Below are 18,523 nucleotides of genomic sequence, written 5' to 3'. Positions count from 1 at the left end.
CACAACTTTGAGGCTGATTTTCTCACTCTCAGCTGCAGAAGAGGAGAACAAATAAAGGTAAACAGGCAGCATGGCACTTGTGAGTAACTCTGGGTGCTGAAAAGGTTCTAAAGAACAGGTGTGTAGTATCACGCAGAAATAAACATCCCAACACTCCTGTGACCTCACAACGAGTAAAGAACAGAACTCTATATATCCTGCTCTAGACCAAATGATTGATCCCCACAACTTCAATAAATCTACACAATTCAGAGTTAAATCTAAATTAAATTAAGGGAATTATATTACTTTTTTTTTTCTGATTAACATAATCCTTTCTTTTGTTCCTAACTCCTGATTACATCCACTATACTAACATGGGTTCTTTATTTAAAAATTTATCTGACTAAATACATAGAGCAAATTTCTACATGGGGACACTACATCGTGCAAGTGAAAAAAAAAAAAAAGTGTCCATAAAACCGTGATGTGTTTAACCAGTAAGTATTCACAAGACATGATTTTCTTTCAAGAACTGAATTCAGTAAATGCACAAGACAAAGCATTCAGATTTTGGCCTGCATTTATAAGGAAGACACTGAACAAATTTGAAGTCTTAATTTTGAACTAGTTGAGACACTGAAGACACATCTTAGGCAAACAAACTACTAAACCCCATTTATATATCCAACTCAAAGATTTAAGCTTTCTTTACCTCACTGGAAAGTGTCAACATGAGGTCAAGCACTGCCAGTGCTCTTGGGCTGCCTTAAAGATGAAAAATAAGTCTAAAATTGCAAAAACAGTCAAACCATAAAATGCCTTAAATTTAGAGAAGTGACACATACAAAAAAGAACTATATATATCATTGACATGAAGGAGGAGGAAGCATTAAACACAAAGGAAGGGAGCAGCAGAAACTGCACAAACATTGCCTGCACTGCCCTGATCTGGGCCAGCAGCTGGTCCCACACAGGAGGAGCGAGAGGCTTCTGAAATGGTCCCAGAGGCACAAAAGACACCCCCAAAGAGTGTATCTAAAACTTTCAGTTGGACAATCCTGGTCCAGGGAAATCTGAAATATGTCTGCATGTGTGTGATGAGCTGGGTATCTCCTCACTAAAGCTGTGGGGTCCCAGTGCCACCAGAACACGCTCTTCCAGGATCCCTCCAGAACCTGGAGCACCAGAGTGGGCAAATCCTTCTGCAATTTTCCTTGCAAGCTCCCTGCACCATAGGAGAACCACAAAAAGATGCTCTGCTGGTAATTTTTCTTGCACTTCTAGCTCCTCTGGGGCTGACAACAACCTTCTGCAACTATGCTTCTAAGGACAGGCAAAGGATGGCCACCCCCAATTAGGGAATTAGTGTTTCTGTAGATGATGGATTGCAACATCCAGCACAGCTATAAGTTTTCAGATTGGGTCAATAAACACAATATTAAGATCCTGAAGACCTGTTAAGATCTTAAGACTCCTGATCCCTTTTCATTTTTTTAAGCTACCAATAGGTTCAGATACCATTTATCAGCCAATTGGCAAGATGAAAGAACAGGAGTTGATCAGTAAGATTTGCTTGAATCAGTCTTTTCTGTCTTTTTTGGTAGGACAGCAAAATACATCTAGCAGTTTTGTAATTGGTGATTTCATAAAATACTGAACCCTAATACCTCGACTGATTAAACTGATTATCAGTAACATCATTACTATTATTTTGTAATAATTTCTAGTCACTCAAACACTGTGTAAACCTTTTTGTTTGCATTGCGGGCTGCAACTTCTCAGAACCAGGCCTCTCTGAGGGATCAGGGTCATGTTTCCTAGCCAAAGGCAGGCTACTGTCCCCCACATTTTTCCAGTATTTTAACATTTCAAAACCATAGCAAGTAAGAAAAATACTGTGAGAACAAAACTGAAGCCCTTAACCCAAAAGGTTAACACAGAAGTGTTAACCACTAACCTCTGAAATGCCAATATTCAGTTACCATCATAGATCAGAGCTACAAAAAATAAATGGATCATGAAACAAAGCTGAAGTTTTTTGATAAACTCGCCATATGCAATCTCAAACAGTAATTCACCAATGGAATTTATTTTAATACCTGCATCTCAAATAGCAGATAAGTAACTCCATTAATTTATTTCTTATACAGGATTAATTCAATACATTATTCCCTTAAATTTACTCAGAGTGATTGTGGACTCCTCATCCCTGGAATTGTTCAAGGCCAGTTTGGACAGGGCTTGAAACAACCTGATCTACTGGAAGGTGTTCCTGCCCAAGGCAGGGGGCTTAGAACTGGATGATCTTTAATATCAGTCTGAGATTCTATGATTCTATACATTCCAAGTTACATTGTATTTTTCTGCTATTTACATATTGGCACCTCAAAGGAAAACTGTTTTTTTTCAGTGCATTAGCGTTTAAGAAGTTCACTAGTAATATAATATTCACTACCTCTCTTAACCACTAATATATAATAACATAATATAAATTATAACATTTACACAAGCTAAAAAAAGGTAGAATGTTAAAATAATTGTGTTTATTAAATAAGCATTGCAAGAAAGCAGCACACTGAAACTGAAAAGTGTATTTTCTTCCTGTGTTTTTAGGACTTCTATTCTTTCATGGTTAAAAATGTGAAAACCACTATAAGCAAGCAATAAAATTTAGAAAAGGTTGAAGGTTTCACACTGCTCTGTGGTGAAGGTTCTTCCACTAATATCACAGAACTCCAGAATGGTTTGAGTGGGAAAGATCTTAAAGCTCATCCAGTGCCACCCCTGCCATGAGCAGGGACACCTTCCACTGTCCCAGGGTGCTTCAAGGACCCATCCAACCCAGCCTCTGACACAGGAATGGGTGCCCACAGCTTCTCTGGGCAAGCTGTGTCAGTGCCACAGCACCCTCACACAGAAGAATTTCTTCTCAACATCCCATCTAGCCCTATTCTCTGTCAGTGTGATGCCATTCCCCCTTGTCCTGTCACTTAGGCTCTTGTAAATAGTCTCAGGATTTCCATTTTTCTTCTGAGCTCCCTTCAGGTATTGAGTGCCACAGTTAGGTCACCCCAAAGATTTTCTTTCCCAGGTTGAAAAATCCCAATTCTTTCAGCTCTTCCTCATAGCAGAGCTGTTCCATCCCTCCAATCGTCTTCGTGCTTTGCCTGGACTTGTGCCAACAGGTTCATGTCCCTCCTGTGCTGGGCACCCAAGAGATGGATCCTTTTTTGGTCCTTGAGCTTGAGGACTCATTGCAAAATCTCTTCTTCCTGAGAGTCTCGATCGCTGTGTCTCGGGTCATTCTGAATGATTCAAGCATCCTCCTGCTCCTTAGTAAACACTGCCTGCCCATTAAGCTCAAGTTTCTTTCTAAATATCTCTCTTGGAATCTGGGAATTCCACCAGGAATAGGCTTCCCTTGTCTGTAATCCCTCATAACTGAGCATGTTTCTGCAGCAAGGTAAGAGTGCTGCCCACACAAGTCATGGAAACACTGAGGGTGCTAGCTTGGAGGCTTCAGGGTGACTTTTGCATGAGAAGCCATTTTGAACCTACTGCCAGTTCTGCAGTTCTCCATGCATCCTGAAATTTGGGTACTTCATCCATCACTCATGGAATCAGGGTTAAGGCAGAATCACATTCATCCAAGAACTTGCTCATGGCAAAAAATGTCTCTCAGCTTCTCCAGCAACCACGTGCACCTGGACCATCATTAGTTGAGCAGGGCTAGTAACATTTGTTTGGAGGATGCCAACTAGTACCTGGTGACACCGTCACTTTAGTACCATGCAGGAATACTGAGTGGTGGATATGGAGCATGGGTCACTGAATGCACCAGCAGCCTTAAAGGCAGTAAACTATCTCCCTCACACTTGGGTGTGAGTTACCTTTCCCATCCTACAGGAATACCAGTGGTAAAACCCAAGACAATGTAAGGCATCATTGGGAACTGACTGTAACCTACAACTTGATGTGCCTTGTCCCCTTGGAAGCCTGGTCACACTCTCCTGCTGCAGTGCTAACTCAAATGGGGCAGGAGCTCTCATGTCTGAAAGGGTGCACAAAAGGCAGATACGGCACCACACAGTTCAATGCCTGTGTCTTCTCCTCACATCCTTAATGCACAGCATCAGTGAGGCAGGGCACGACCTGCTGCAATAGGAGGGGTCAAGTGTTCCTTGTCCTCCCTGGATATAGAGTGGCTTCCTTCGGGAACTCGAGGGCCTGACAAAGAGTCCAGAGCATAGAGAGCAATGTGTCAGATGCTTGTCAGTAGTGGTTAATCTCACTGGTTAACAGTGCTGCTATAACCGCAATGTGGAATGCATGGGGCTGCACTGACAGGAAGTGGTAAGGGTGGGGCAAAAGCACTAAGTCCCACGATCAAAGCACTACAGCATTTTACTTATAACCCAATCACTGACACCCACACAGCAACTTCCTGTACTTTAAAAAAAAAAAAAAAAGAAAAAAAAAATCTGTTTCTCTCGTTCCGTAATCAACAACTTTTACCTAGAAACTAGTTAGCGGCAAACTCTGACTGATTTCAATCTGCAGCTCACAGCAGAAAACACAATTTTTAATCTGTGAGAACCTACAAGAGCCATTTTAACTGACAGGTTTCAGTCTACCAGTTATTTCAGATTTTTTTTATCCTTAATTACACAGAAGTCAAATAAACCCTGAGAACCTGCAGAAGAAATATAAAGCAACTAGAAGTTTGGTAGTGCTGAACACCACAGGCAGTCCTTTGCGAGAAGATAAAATGTACTTATAAATCTACAAAACTCAGCAATGGTTCAGTGGAGTTTGAGAAAATAATGTGCTGTAGAATGTAGAACTTTGTCACAGGGAACCTTTGTTTAAGAATGTTGAGATACTTTACTATTATTTGCTTTTTGTTTATAACACTCGTTACACAAAGCACTGAAATTTCTTCAGTGCTTTTTGAGCATTATTCAAGATATAACATCAATAAATTTAAAAAACATCCCACTCCTCTCCAAAGAAACCTGCAAGTTCTCCAGTTGCACCTGGTGAACATCAAATTACTCCAGCTAAGTCCTAGGGGAGCCCTATGAACCCTAATGTCCATTAGGAAATTCATGGAGATTAATACCTTCCTGAAGAAAAAGAACAGGCATGCACACTCTTGGGGATTTTCATTAGAACAGTCTTGTCAGAAGAGCTAAAGACGTTTTTCTTGGCTGATCTGCCTTAACCTAAAGAGAATCTTAAACCATGTATGGGACAGAGATGGTGATTTCCCAAATCTTTTCACAGAACAGTAAGTTGGAGCTTTGAGCTCCACTGGTATCTAGTTTGCTGCTTCTGGAACACCTTCTCCTTGCTATTCTCTTCTGGGATTCACTGAGTTATTAACCTTCCTCCAATTCTCTTTAAAGATTCTGCACTTAACCCCTACATAGTTATACTGAAAAAATGCAATAATACAGTATTTTACCATGAAAACAGACATGAGATTTCTCTTGGACCAAGCAAGGATCAGACTAGGACTTTGAAACATGTAAAAGATCTTGACAGATTGATCAAGAATAGAATAAGAAAGAAGGAAAATGATTTATGATGAACTAAACAAGCATAAGGCTGAGATTCTACCCAAAATACAACTCTAATTAAATAATCTCACGATTTTCATACCCTCTCTTAATCTTAGTATTCAAGACGGGAAAGATACGGATCTGAAGGGTGCCTAATCCATGATACACAAAAAGGGTTTGCCTATCCCTGCCTGATAGTACCAACCACAGAGAGCTGTGAACTGAACTATCTGCTCATACACTTAGATCACAGCTGTTCCTCAGTGTTCCAGCTGTAAAAAAACCCAAATATCAACTGAAAACAAACAAACCAACTAAAACAACCAACCCATTTTCATTTTACAAGCAGCCAGCAAACAGGTCAGGATGTGTAGGACCAGACCTGATGACCCACTGCAATCCCGCTACTCACAAGAGAAGTTTCTCTACATGCTGCGCAAAGATTGTGTCCAGAGCCTGGATATAAAAGCAAATCCCCTGAACCAAAAACTCCTTTTAGAGGCCTTTCCAGCTACATCTCAAGGCCTTTTGCTCTGACCATCACTATACAGTAAACAGAGGCTGTGTCCCAAAGGCTCTGTTTCAGGACTAGTGCTCTACAACTTCCTCATGAAGGACTTGGATGTGGGACTGGAAGGCAGACTAAGTTTGGTGACGACACACAGTTAAGAGGAGCTGCTGACTCCTTTGAAGGCAGACATGTGCTGCAGAGAGATCTTGACAAAGGAAAGGGCTGGGCAATCCCCAACTTATCATGTCAAGTGCTAGATCCTGTCCCTGTGCCAGGGCAGCCCTGGGTGCATCCACAGACTGTGGAACAAGATGCTGTGGACCAGCCATGTGGAAAGGGAGCTGGCGGTCCTTGGTTGGTGGCAAGTTGGATCTGAGTTACCAGTGTGCCCTGGCAGCTAAAAGCGTCACCATGTACTGAAGGGCACCAGGCCCAGCATCACCAGCCAGGCAAGGGAGGGAATTCTCCCACTCTGCTCTGCACTGTGCTGGACACATCTTGAGTGCTGGGGGTACCACAAGGTCAGAAGGATCCAAAGCTGTTGGAGAGTGTCCAAAGGAGGGACGTGGAGCTGGGGAAGGGTCTGAGGAGCAGCTGAGGGCACTTGGCTCGTTCAGCTGGAGCAGAGGAGACTGAGGGAAAGTTCCTTGGGGGCTGCAGAGGGGCAGGGGCTGACCTCTGCTCTGGACAGGGACAGGAGCCCAGGAAGGGCTGGAGCTGTGTCAGGGCTTGGCATGGAGCTCAGAGAAAGGTTCTTCCTCCCGAGGGTGCTGGGCATTGCCCAGGCTACCCAGGGCAGGGGTCACAGCCTAGAGGCTGATAGAGCTCATGAATTGTTTGGATAATGCTTTCAGCCAGAGGGTGAGACTATTGGGGTATCCTGGGCAGGGCCAGCAGGTTGACTCCATGATCCTCATGGGTCCCTTCCAACTCAGGACACGCCATGATTTTAAGTGTTTCCCTGATCCTGTGTTCAGCTCCAAGGGTTTGCTCTGCCTTTGTTTTCATGAAGGAATGAGACTTAAAGCCAAACTCCTCATTCATCTGGACAAAACAGAGACCCATGGGCAAGGCGAGAACTGTGGCACACTTTGGTCCAGTACATCATGCAGTCCCTCGATGGACTATCAGACAATGTTTGTATGTCACATGCAAAAGCTTCACATGCAGAAAAGCACCAAATCAGGGATAATCAGGAACAATCCCTGGTGGATCCTGTTTCGTTTTCACTCTCAACGGCCTGGGAAATCAGACAGCTTCCAGTGCTCTGCAAAAACATTTCTATTGTCCACTTGATTGCAAAGGTTTGAGGACAAGTAAAGTTTTCTTTTAGAGCATTTTGCACCTGCCTACCAAAATGCAACCAAACCACAAAAGTGTTTTTCAATATTAAACCCCCCTCCAACAGAAAGAACGGTTTTACTAAAAAGAGTACATGCATGGAACAGAAAGGCAAATTACAGGTTTGTCTGGTATTAACTAGCATTTATTCATCCTTCAGCAAGATCTTTATCACTTACTTGTTTTTTAATTAAAGAGACCAATAAGAAAGGTAAGAAACAACGGAAGTTTCTTGTTTGTTTGCTGAGCCCATTCTAACACACATTTATGCCTGTATCTCTTGCTACAATCGCACTAAATTACTATATAATTTCTCATGCTTTAAGTAACCACTGAAGATTGCCTTAGTTGTGGAAGGAAGGGAGGAGTAGAACTGCATAAGCACATGAGGCTCATTTGCTTTAAAAAAACCCCTGTTGTTTCCTCCTTAGTCTATTTTATCACAACAACATTTGCTTTTGGTAGAGCAGCGGAACCTCACAAATATTGTATCTCCTTAGAAGGGGGGAAAAGACACACTTAAACCATTTCTAACCAGCTGATTAAAAGCTGAGTGCATATGTCTAAATTTAAAACATATTAATACAGCTGAATATTCACCAAATTCCTCAATATGAACAAAAGAAGGAATAGGGACCCAGAAATCGAAAATCCCTCATGTAGGTGAGTCAGTACTCACCTTTGCTGCTACTATTACACTGCAATTGCTAAGAGTAATTATGTTTCTAACAAGGAATAGAAAGAAACCACATGTAAGAGATTACATCGGTATATTTAGTATTTATTTGAATCATCCATTTTTGTTGTTTTTTTGAGTTAACTGAAAGTTCCCTCGTAATATCAACTGAATTCTACCACTGTTGTTAAAAGGAGACTTGAAACTACATGGCTTCAGTTCTTTAAACAGTTTCACTGGTAGCTGAATATCTTGAAAACAACTCCAGCAAGAACAGAAATTGAAGCTTCACTAAAAGAGATCTTATTTTCAATTCATGAGATTTATATATCTCCCAGATTTCATAAATAATGGACTTGAGGCAGGAACAAAGCCATATATATTCAGAAAGTGTTTTCTGTTTAATTCATGCAGTAATGTGCAAATGCAAGAAAGATCCTACCTGGACAGACAGATCAGGACAGGTCTGTCTGACCGTGTACCCTGTTCCTGTAAGTATCTAGTGGCAGATTGGTAGATGCTTCAGGAAGAACATCAAACAAGATAAAGATCCAGCCACAGTCAGACTGCCTTGCTACTCAGCTACAAAAGAACTAGAGCCAGTATTTTGGCTATTGGGACACCTCGTTGCCTCTATTTCTTCTGAGAATTATCTAGAGGTTTTTTTAAGACCATTTAAAATTTTTTGCATTCACCAGATTCTCTGGCAAACATAGAAATAAACCCTAAATTTAGATTACCATATAAAAACAAATCTCTTTATTTTAAAGATGCTATTTACTAATCTTATGTGTTGCCTACTTAGAAAATACAGGGTTTTTTCCCTGCCACATGTGATTTTACAGATCTGTCACAGCACCCTCTCATCATCTGTTTTCCAGTTTGAAGAGTTTCAGTCTGGTTTACTGAAAATTTTGTCAATTTACTGATAACTTCATATCTTCCTCCATGGTTGAAATATAAGATAGAGAGTAAACTGTCAACTTGTTCTTATATCCAGCAATACAATGTAAATTGAAAGAAGTAGCTTTTTTTAAAAAAAAAGCTCCTTACCACTGGGTGGCTTGGGTCGTGGAGGGACATTTTTCTTCGGTGGTAATGCTGGTGTGTCTGATTTGCTTTTGAAAGGGTCATCTGTGAATCCCGCTCCTCCAAAAGAGGAGGCAAAAGGGTCTGAAGTTATTGACTACATTGGAAAAAAGAAAAGAAAAAGGATGTCATCACACTGTAGAATACCTGTGGTTTCATGAAGCTACAGGTTAAGTCAAGTAAAAGCATTAGCTTCAGAACCTGAGGGCAGATGTACAGAATTGTCAGTGGTGTAGGAGGCTAATGCCCAATGACAGAAGTGCTAAGATTCCATTAACATTCAAAAGACCTTACTTAATAACTTAAAGTACTTCTAGAACTTTTTAGTCCGAGCAAAAAAGCTGACAAGAAAATAAAAGGAAGTAAAACTACTTTTTACTATTTGGCAATGAACAGTCATACCGCAGCCTGCCCTCCACTCTGATAAACAGAACCATAACAGAACCTGGAAAAACACAGTACACTGCAGAAAGGGATAACTTTATTCCAAGCTTTTCTGAAGTTACACAAAGGTAATTGACTTTTCAGCAAAACCTTAGGGAATATCCAAAAGCATGTGTTTAAATATTCCTGTATTCAGATGGCTTTTCTAAAGGACACTGCTATTCATTAAGAAGCAAACAAGTATTATGCTGTACAGGGAAATTTATCATTGTGATATGAGGAAGGAGGAATTTCATGAACAAAGGTGAAAATCACAGTCAAACCTTTGCTGAAGTTTCTACCTCAAGCCAGCCATGTCTATTGGTAAAGGCTGTTGCCACCTAGTGGAGAGCTAAAACCCTCCCCAAAACAGTCTAAGTCAGAGGAGAAAAGAAAACACCAAGAAATGTAATTAGTCAAAGGGAAATGATAACCTATTTTATTTTTAATATTTACTCTACAGTGTTCAAGTGTTACTGTGGAAATGTCAGGAGCTGGGCACTGATGTTAACTATAAATTTCAAATTCCCCCTCGGGAAAGTGAAGACCAAGACCTTTCCAATTATCCATTTTTTTCATGTGTGTCCTGAACCTTTTTCTTCATCTACTATTTAAAATGAACAGAAACTGCACATTTAAAACACGGGAGAGACTGACTGCCCGTCAAGAGTGGTGTAAGGTTTGTTTACATATCTTTAGTAGTGCAGTGTTTTGATAAGAGTTGGACTCCATCTCAGAGGCCTTATCCAACCTTAATGATTTTATGGTAAGTTTAGAAACAAGTCAGGATACTTATTATGAAGCAACCAAGAAGCAAATTCCAGGACTTAGACAAAGGCTGGACACTGAAATATATTAACAGCTGCAACAACTACCTCTTCTTACAAGTTAAAATTACAAGGTAATTTTTTTCCCAGATCTGGTATTTGAAAATATTTGTGAAAAGTTTATTTATCCCTACTGAATCTATCAGTCTTAGTAAGATTTTGCTATATCTGACATGGCTGGAAAATTCTTTGCTATACAACGGGTAAGGCCGACTGGAAAAAAATGAATAAAACCAGATTGTCAGCTGAAAAGTTACAATCATAGCACACTCTTTAAAAAAGTGTCTGTTCATACATTTTAAAAAAGACAGTTGATTTCCTTTTAACCTTTACCTTTGACATCTGACTGAAGTCTGCAAATCCCTCACCACCACTGAAAGCACCACTTCCAAAAGGATCCAGTGTTCCAAAAGGATCTGGAACAGATATGCAGGAAAAAAGTTATTTTGTATCATACTTAAGAATTACAAGGAATGCTTGGTGGTGCCAATGAAGCACAAAACTAGGCAGGTGATTAAAACACGCCTGCATTTTGACCTGCCATGAGATGTTAAAAGAGAATTCCACAAAACAATAGGTTTTCTACCAGTTGTTTGGAGGGAAAACATAAGAAGAAAAAAGTGACATATGCAGTGCCACAAAGACAGTCTTCATGAACTGGAATAAGACAGTGACACTTTTTGCCAACAGTTCACAAGACTCTTTATTCTCAACTCTTATATGTGATTCCTCTTTCATAAAAAGATACTTGCTTATACATCTTCATGTGAAAATGTTTACTTCTTACCTGGACCTTTTGAAGAGATACTGGAAGACGTAAAAGGATCAGTGCTTTCAAAAGGGTCAGGCTAAATAAGAACAGATATACACAATTATTTTTCTGCTGGACTGTGCACTTACCTTTTCATGCCTATCAAAATCTCTTGCTTTAAGACAAATAATTTCCAATTTCAGACCACTCTACTCAGTGGACAGAGTAGGATAAAATCAACTGATTATATGAAATTTACATTATTATTAGTACATTTGGCTATTGATAGCCTTGAACACAACATCAGGTACCTACAAGTGAGAAGAGCATCCCTCTGAAATATATGCAACATTAGTTGCCAGGGTAAAATATGAAAATACAGAAGTGTTCAGTCTTTAAGCAACAGAGACAGAATATCTGGGCCATGCATTTATATTATTATTAATTTAGGGAGTCTGTGTGCTGCTTCTTTTTAAACAGATGGTTTTTACAGTTGCTCTTCAGTTTGACAAGTCAGCTTTTATTTAAGTACAGACCTATACTGCAAGACAAACTTTCCACTGACTGAAACTGGGGTTGCGTAGCAACCCTCAATGAATTGCATAAAGTGAGGAAAATATAAATAAAAACAAAACCAAAAAGTTCATACCTCCCCCCCCACCCCCCCCACCAAACAAGCACACACATGTACACCAGGACAGCTTGGAACTGCAACCATGGCTCTGACAGCGTGTTCTGTGCAGTCCCTCCACTGTGCTGGCTCCAGCGCCTGCTGAGCTCTCAGCAGTTCCTCCACCTCATTCACTGAGACTGCACAAATCCATGGGATGGAGGGAACACTGGAATGAGTGGGTGCTGCTGGTTTGAAATTTCCAACAGAGAGAAAAAATATCCACCTAATAGTACCTTTATGCTGAATGTACCTCATTATCATGGAATCAGAGAGAACACTGCCGATTGCCGTAACAATCCATACTTACATTTTAAGAATACAATTAATGATATTTCATCAGTTAGGCAAAAAGTATTTTGTGTTATTTTACTCCTTTTAGCTTTCAGACAATAAGCCTGTCAATAGTAAAGAAATCTATTAAGTGTAGATTTAAAATTACTGACCTTTGAGGGTAAAGTGGGGGGTTTTGTGAATGGATCTGAGGTAAATGGGTCACTCTTCACCTGTTTCTTGAAGAAATCCTCAGGGGCAGAACTACGAAATGGGTCACTTTCCTTAAAGGGATCTCCTCCAAAGGGATCTAGAAGGAGCATGAAAAGGTAAATAGAATGTAGCACTAGTGTGTCTATAAAGAACATTCTATATTTGACCTCACGCACACTGATACAATTTTTCTTACACAAACACAGTGTTTTGGTAAACCTGATAAAACTTCCAGAGACCTCTCTACAGAGGGTATTTACTAAGTTTGAACAAGTACATGTCTATATGAAGCTTTCAGACTTAATAATGAATTACATATTTCTCATTAAACATATTGATTCTGAATGCACACTCTGTTGGTTTCTATGTTCCCACATGCAAACCAAATTCTGAAACCAGGGAAACCTTTATGCTTCCTTAATGTTTGTAAGTCTTTGTGTTTGGCTTCAAATAGCTTATGCTACATCTGTCCTGTCATTTAAAAGGGTATTACCTGCTGGAGCAGGTGGTTGCTCTGCAAAAGGATCATGCTGGAATGGGTCACCTACGCAGAAAAGAAAAAAAAATTACCTACTATTTAGCAAGATAATAAAAGTTTGTGAAAATATAATTTACTCAACAACTGGTCTTCAAGGTCTTAAATAAGCATTTGTCACTTACTGCCTTTGAAGGGGTCTGCTCCCTTAAATGGATCAGATTTGAAAGGATCTTCTGTCTGGAATGGGTCTGTATGCAATTCTTGTGTATTATTGGTAAACATCAAAGCTTTATTCTTAAATGGATCATCCTAAAAATTAAGAGCAGAAACATAATAGCAGCTTGTCATGATAAAAATGCCCAGTAACCCATTTAGCAGAAATTGTATGCTATCTTGGTTCATGTTTAACAGTCTTTAAAATTATTTCCTAAAGAACTTTCTGAACATGTGACTTCTAAGTAGAAATAATTACACAGCAGAAGGAAACGTGTACCCAAGGCTACACAGAACACCAAAAGATAACATACAGCAATTCAATGTTAAACTGTTGCCCACATTAATATATTCAACTCTCAAATACTTAAATAACAAAAGCAAACCAACCCCAAACACCACACTATCAAAAATTTCTTCCCTGCCCCATTACAGCTCAGCTTCAGGTAAGACATTTATTTAAAAGAAAAGGATACATAAATAATCTGTGGAGTACAAATACAACAAATTACTACTGAGTAGTCAGATAATAGACCGCTTCTTGTCAACTCAGCTTTGAGCTTAAAGCTCCAAATACTGATTTCCCATGATAAAGCACCTCATGCAGGAAGAGTCACCCCGACATTTTGATGACAAGATGTTTCTCAGCAAAGGCTAAATCTAGGTTTGTCAAGTTGCAGAAAATACTCTGCATGAATAAGCAGCAAACTAAAGTGATGAAACCTCCTCATGACATTAATTTGCATGATAGCCCAGGCTTGGGGCTGGTTGGGAGGTCCTGATGAAACCCCAAGCGCAGACAGCACCTGCACAGCAGAACTCTAGGGACAACAAGAGCCATTCCATCCCAACGGAGGAACATCCAGAAATAATTACCCACTTACACTGCCTCCACCACCAGAAAGAGACAGGATTTCTTTCATCCCTTTACAAGATGCAAATGAAAACATCCTAGTCAATACTCAGAACAGGGGAGGGAGGAGACAAGGAAGAGGAAGGAAGAATTGTGAAACAGGAAAGTGGCACAATGGCTTAAAAAAATTGCTATGAACACAGACTGGTGTTTTCTGCCAGTAAGTGGCTCCTAGGTTTTGCAAGTAAGTGAAACATCTGGAAGTTTTCACTGGAAATCAAATATATTTATGCAAGCCATGCAAGCACAGAAACTAAGCACTGAAGTGTTTTAAGACCTTTACACGTTTCTCAATGCACTGTTCTTTTTTATCTACACTGTTTTTCTTTTGAGCAGTTTGTTTTTACAGAGCAAGTGTAAAGTATTGCATAAAAGCAGCAATCCCTGGTAAATATTTACTAGCACATTATATATTTAACTTCATACTAAAATCATAGCAAATACTGTGTTTACAGGAGTAAACATTTTCATAATGAGGAAGGGCCACATAGATGTGCAAGCAGAATAAAGCAAGTATGCAACTTTTATCTTGTCTTATTTAAGACAAGAAATAGGCTTAAAAAACAAAAGAAAATTCTTGTAATTTAGAGGATTATTTAATACCCAAATCAAAATATTTATTTATTTTATATATTTATTTATATATTTATTTATATATTTATTTATATATTTATTTTTATATTTATATTTATATTTATAATATTTATTTTATATATTAATATATATTTGAATAAAAAATATTTAATACCAAACAAAAAAAAAATTAAAATTAGATACTCAAAAGAAACTGACTCAAAAAATGATTTAAGAACTTGAAAGTTTTTATGATTTGGGAAAAAATGCTGACTAAATTAAAATGTAATAAATAAGAAAGAGGATGCTGCAATTATTTAAGCAAAAGATAAACATTCCTTCGGAAAGGGGACATATAATAAATATAGCTCACTGTAAAGCAGAAATTTGTAGAGCTTCTTTTGGAAATAAGAAGGAAATACATGATAAAGGAAAATTTACAGCAAGAGACAGTTTCACCTTGGTAAACTGGACAACATGCAAGAAAAAACAAAACACCTGAACTGGAAATAAAGCCCCACCTCTGTCCCCAGACTGAACATGTGATAGATTACAAATCCACAAGTCCATGTGCCAAATACCAACTGCAAAACACTTCAGATTAGGTGCAAGTCAGAAGCTTAATTAGTGCAAAATACACTAAACAACAGTATTTTTCTTTTACCATAGCTCCATAATTGCTTCTTTCTGTCTGCCCAAGGCCTTCACTCATGTCTGCTAAATTTGTCAGACTCCCACCATGAATCCCATTGAGAGCTTCATTGTATTCTTCAATGCTCTTATTCACTTCCTGATGGCTCTCTTGCAGCTGAGAGAGTTTACTTCTTGCCTGAGAAGGAAAAATGCTTTAGCGTGTTATAAACTCAACAGCACTGTCATTCTTACAGCTCCTTCAACACTGGTGCCTGACAGTTGCATTTCACCCCCACGAGAACTGAATACTTTCTGACTCAAACCGGGAATTAACCTACTAAACACCAGTCAAAAAGGCTTATTTCATGAACCTGGACGCTTTCCTCTTCTGAAAAATAATTTTTCAACTCAGCACTTCAAGAAGCAAAAAATTATATAAAGTACAGTGAATACCTGGTTTATTTCCTCCTGGGTTGATTTTAAAGATTTGATTATTGTTTCAAGCTGCACTTTTCCAGCCTGGATACTCTGCTCTAGCTGAGTTTCTTCTTGCTGGAGGTGATTCAGCTCTGCTTTTGCTCTGTTAAGGTCATCTTCCTGTAATTTTAAATCTGATTCCTGAGACTGAATCTGCATTTTTAGTGAAGAAATCTGAAACAACACAGTAGAAAAATCAGAGCGAAATTTGGAATAAATGGGACTTATTAAATTGTGAATTTATAATAAGTGATAGAAAGTTGTAAAGCAACCCATCAACTACTAAGGAAAATATTTAGAACTTAATATGAAGAAATGCATGCTGCTTTCTGCTGTTACACAAAATCCTTGATAAAAGCACATTCAATAAAACCAAGAAATACTATTTTAAATCAGAGAAATAGCCCACTACATATAAAGGCAATCAAAAGCTGTTTCCTAGATGCTCACCTTCAGAACTTGGTTCCATTGAAACATTTATCAAGTAGTTTGATTTTTAACTCTTGTTAAGTTAAAATTAGAGCCACTCATAACCTTCCTTAAATGCTTTCTTATGCAGAAGAATGCATTTCTTTCTTACATTTTCTTATTTCTTTCTTAGGCTTTTCTTATGTGACTTCCTTACGCAGTAACATTCCACCTTAAGGTAACATCCTATTTCCATTGGCAATTGCATCCACCTGAAAACTCAATCCTGATGACATTGAGAGTGATCAAAATCAGCACCACTGCCATGGACTATCTCCTGGGTTGGGACTACTGATTTTCAATTGCCCTATTAAGCTGGATAAACGTTTCATATATCGTCAGAACAACAACAATTCCTGTAGAAAGGGACCCCTGGAGATCACCGGGTTCAACCTTTCATTTATGGCCATTATGGAAGGTATTAAAGGACAGCAAAAATCCTTTCTTGGACCTCTGTATTTGTGTGAAAATTGCTATCTATGGTAAAAAGAAAGCAAGCAAGCTTATTCATTAAATTAATAAAATTTCCCTCAACACATATTACTCTTGAGCAGGTCTTGAATTAACATACGCTTACCACCTGTGTTTCTTCCTGGCATTTCTGCCTTACATCATTCAGCATATCTTTCAGTTTGGCTTTCTGCTGGTCCATCTCATCCAGACGGTCTTGGGCATCTTGTTTTTGAGCCTCCAGTTCTTGCAAGCTACTTGCTTCCCTATCCAAATCATTTTGCAGGTCCTGAAGAAAATTCCACAACTTGTAACTCACATGTAGCTGTTATCTTAAGGAAGGATCAGCCACAGACAAAGAACTTAGCAAAATTCAGAATATTTTCTACATCATATTGGCTACACCCTGCATTGGCCTGTTTTGTTTCTGCAGGAACTTGTGTAAGACAGCAGGAAATAAATACATCACTGCTCACAAGAAGGAAGAGGGGCTGTGACACAGAGCAGACACCATTGAGTTACCCTAATTATCAAAACCAGTGCTCTCCAAACAATGATTTCCTAAATTAGTGTTAGTTAAACTCTAACAAAAAAGACATTTCAAACTGTTCACATATACTATGTTTATACTAGCCAGCATCAGATGAAAACATTGCTGATGGAGAAGAGTAAAATAAATTTTTTTCTGCAGTTAGAGGAAAATCCCAAGAAAGAACTCACACTAGAATGACAGAAAAAATGCTAAATTGCCATACATTACTTAGATTAACATGAAAACTACTGATGATAATCAGAGTTTTTACCTGAACTTCATTGGTTTTCTGTCTGATTGATTCTTCCTTTTCCCTAATGTCCTGCTCCAGAGAATATTTTTCTCTGTCAGATAAACAAGAATATGTGTTTGTGACCAGTTAAATAATACAACACATATGCAAAAATCAATTAAATATTATTCTGGAAACACCATGCAGACAAAAGTGCCAGCCCGTATTCTCATGTATTCTTTAAAGGAGAAAAAGTACATGTGTAACAATCATTCTCTAAAAAATATCACCTGTGCCCATCATCAATCTTCTGAAGACACCTGAGAGACCTGGAAGGTATCACTAGGAAACTCATCACCAATTATGGTGATAATAACGACCAAATGACTAAAAGAAAGTAAAAGTAACTGACACACCAAGACTATAGACTTATTTTGTTATTCTACAGCAAAATTTTATTAACAGTCCACAACTATTACCTCTGAAGCTGGGCAATTTCTTGACTAATATCATCCAGCTCCTTCACACCTGTAAATTCTCCTGATCCAATGGAACTTGCACTATCCTGTTAAGAATGAAAATCTATTAACATGTCAAGTTGTAACAGAAGCTCTTCCTTTAACAAAGGCTGAAGACAGAGGTGGGACACAAAATCCTCATTATTTGCATTTGCAAAATTCTATGAGAGACATCAAATTATTCTGTAACAAGCAAGGAACATGCCACATTGTCCCACCTGTGAGACAAGAGATTTTTTTAATGTGCCTGTTTAACAGACAGGACACCTGAACACACAACAATGAAAGGACAGGCACAGTGCCAACAAGGAAGTTGCAGACTATGGTAGAATTAAAATTCAAGACCAAAAATTCAGTTCTGCTGAACAGTAAAGTTTACAGGGGATTTAATGAAATCAGATTGTAATTCCAGTCTTCTAGAGCCCTGCCACAAATTAATGGCAATTTCTGCAATTATACCCCATTTCCTGCAGGTTGTTCCTACATTCACTCAAGCATAGATCAGGAAAAATACAGAGGGCATCCCCTGCCTTCTAGATAAGACAATCACTACCAGGAGTTAAGAAAGAATATCAGCACTAGGTACAAAATTGGTTGTTATTACAAAAAGGATTGCTCTTTAAAAAAATAACTGCAACTGAGCAAAAACTGCAGCACTGAACTCAGTGCTAGGATAACAAACCAGGAGACCTGCAATTTTTATATATAGAGCATTT

General features: G+C 38.8%; 1 protein-coding gene across 6 annotated transcripts in view; it reads right to left on the bottom strand.

Annotated features, from left to right (window-relative positions):
- EPS15L1 (epidermal growth factor receptor pathway substrate 15 like 1) overlaps positions 1-18,523 on the bottom strand; it is a 46,231-nt gene that overhangs the window by 15,244 nt on the left and 12,464 nt on the right. For 3 of the 6 annotated variants that reach the window (XM_056512974.1, XM_056512976.1, XM_056512978.1), the window contains 11 exons: positions 17,769-17,854; positions 17,329-17,401; positions 16,653-16,814; positions 15,584-15,781; positions 15,162-15,326; positions 12,981-13,107; positions 12,814-12,864; positions 12,281-12,417; positions 11,201-11,261; positions 10,747-10,829; positions 9,128-9,260 (listed from right to left, as the gene is read on the bottom strand). In XM_056512974.1, coding sequence (XP_056368949.1) covers positions 9,128-9,260; positions 10,747-10,829; positions 11,201-11,261; positions 12,281-12,417; positions 12,814-12,864; positions 12,981-13,107; positions 15,162-15,326; positions 15,584-15,781; positions 16,653-16,814; positions 17,329-17,401; positions 17,769-17,854 — 1,276 coding nt within the window. The remainder of the gene's footprint in view (positions 1-9,127; positions 9,261-10,746; positions 10,830-11,200; positions 11,262-12,280; positions 12,418-12,813; positions 12,865-12,980; positions 13,108-15,161; positions 15,327-15,583; positions 15,782-16,652; positions 16,815-17,328; positions 17,402-17,768; positions 17,855-18,523) is intronic. The other 3 variants (XM_056512975.1, XM_056512977.1, XM_056512979.1) reach the window with 1 other exon arrangement.

Source organism: Oenanthe melanoleuca, chromosome 28 (assembly GCF_029582105.1).
Source record: "Oenanthe melanoleuca isolate GR-GAL-2019-014 chromosome 28, OMel1.0, whole genome shotgun sequence".
In the NCBI taxonomy this organism is placed as follows: Eukaryota; Metazoa; Chordata; class Aves; order Passeriformes; family Muscicapidae; genus Oenanthe; species Oenanthe melanoleuca.
The sequence above is the reverse complement of the archived record's forward strand: the minus strand, read 5'-3'. Positions and strand labels throughout refer to the sequence as shown.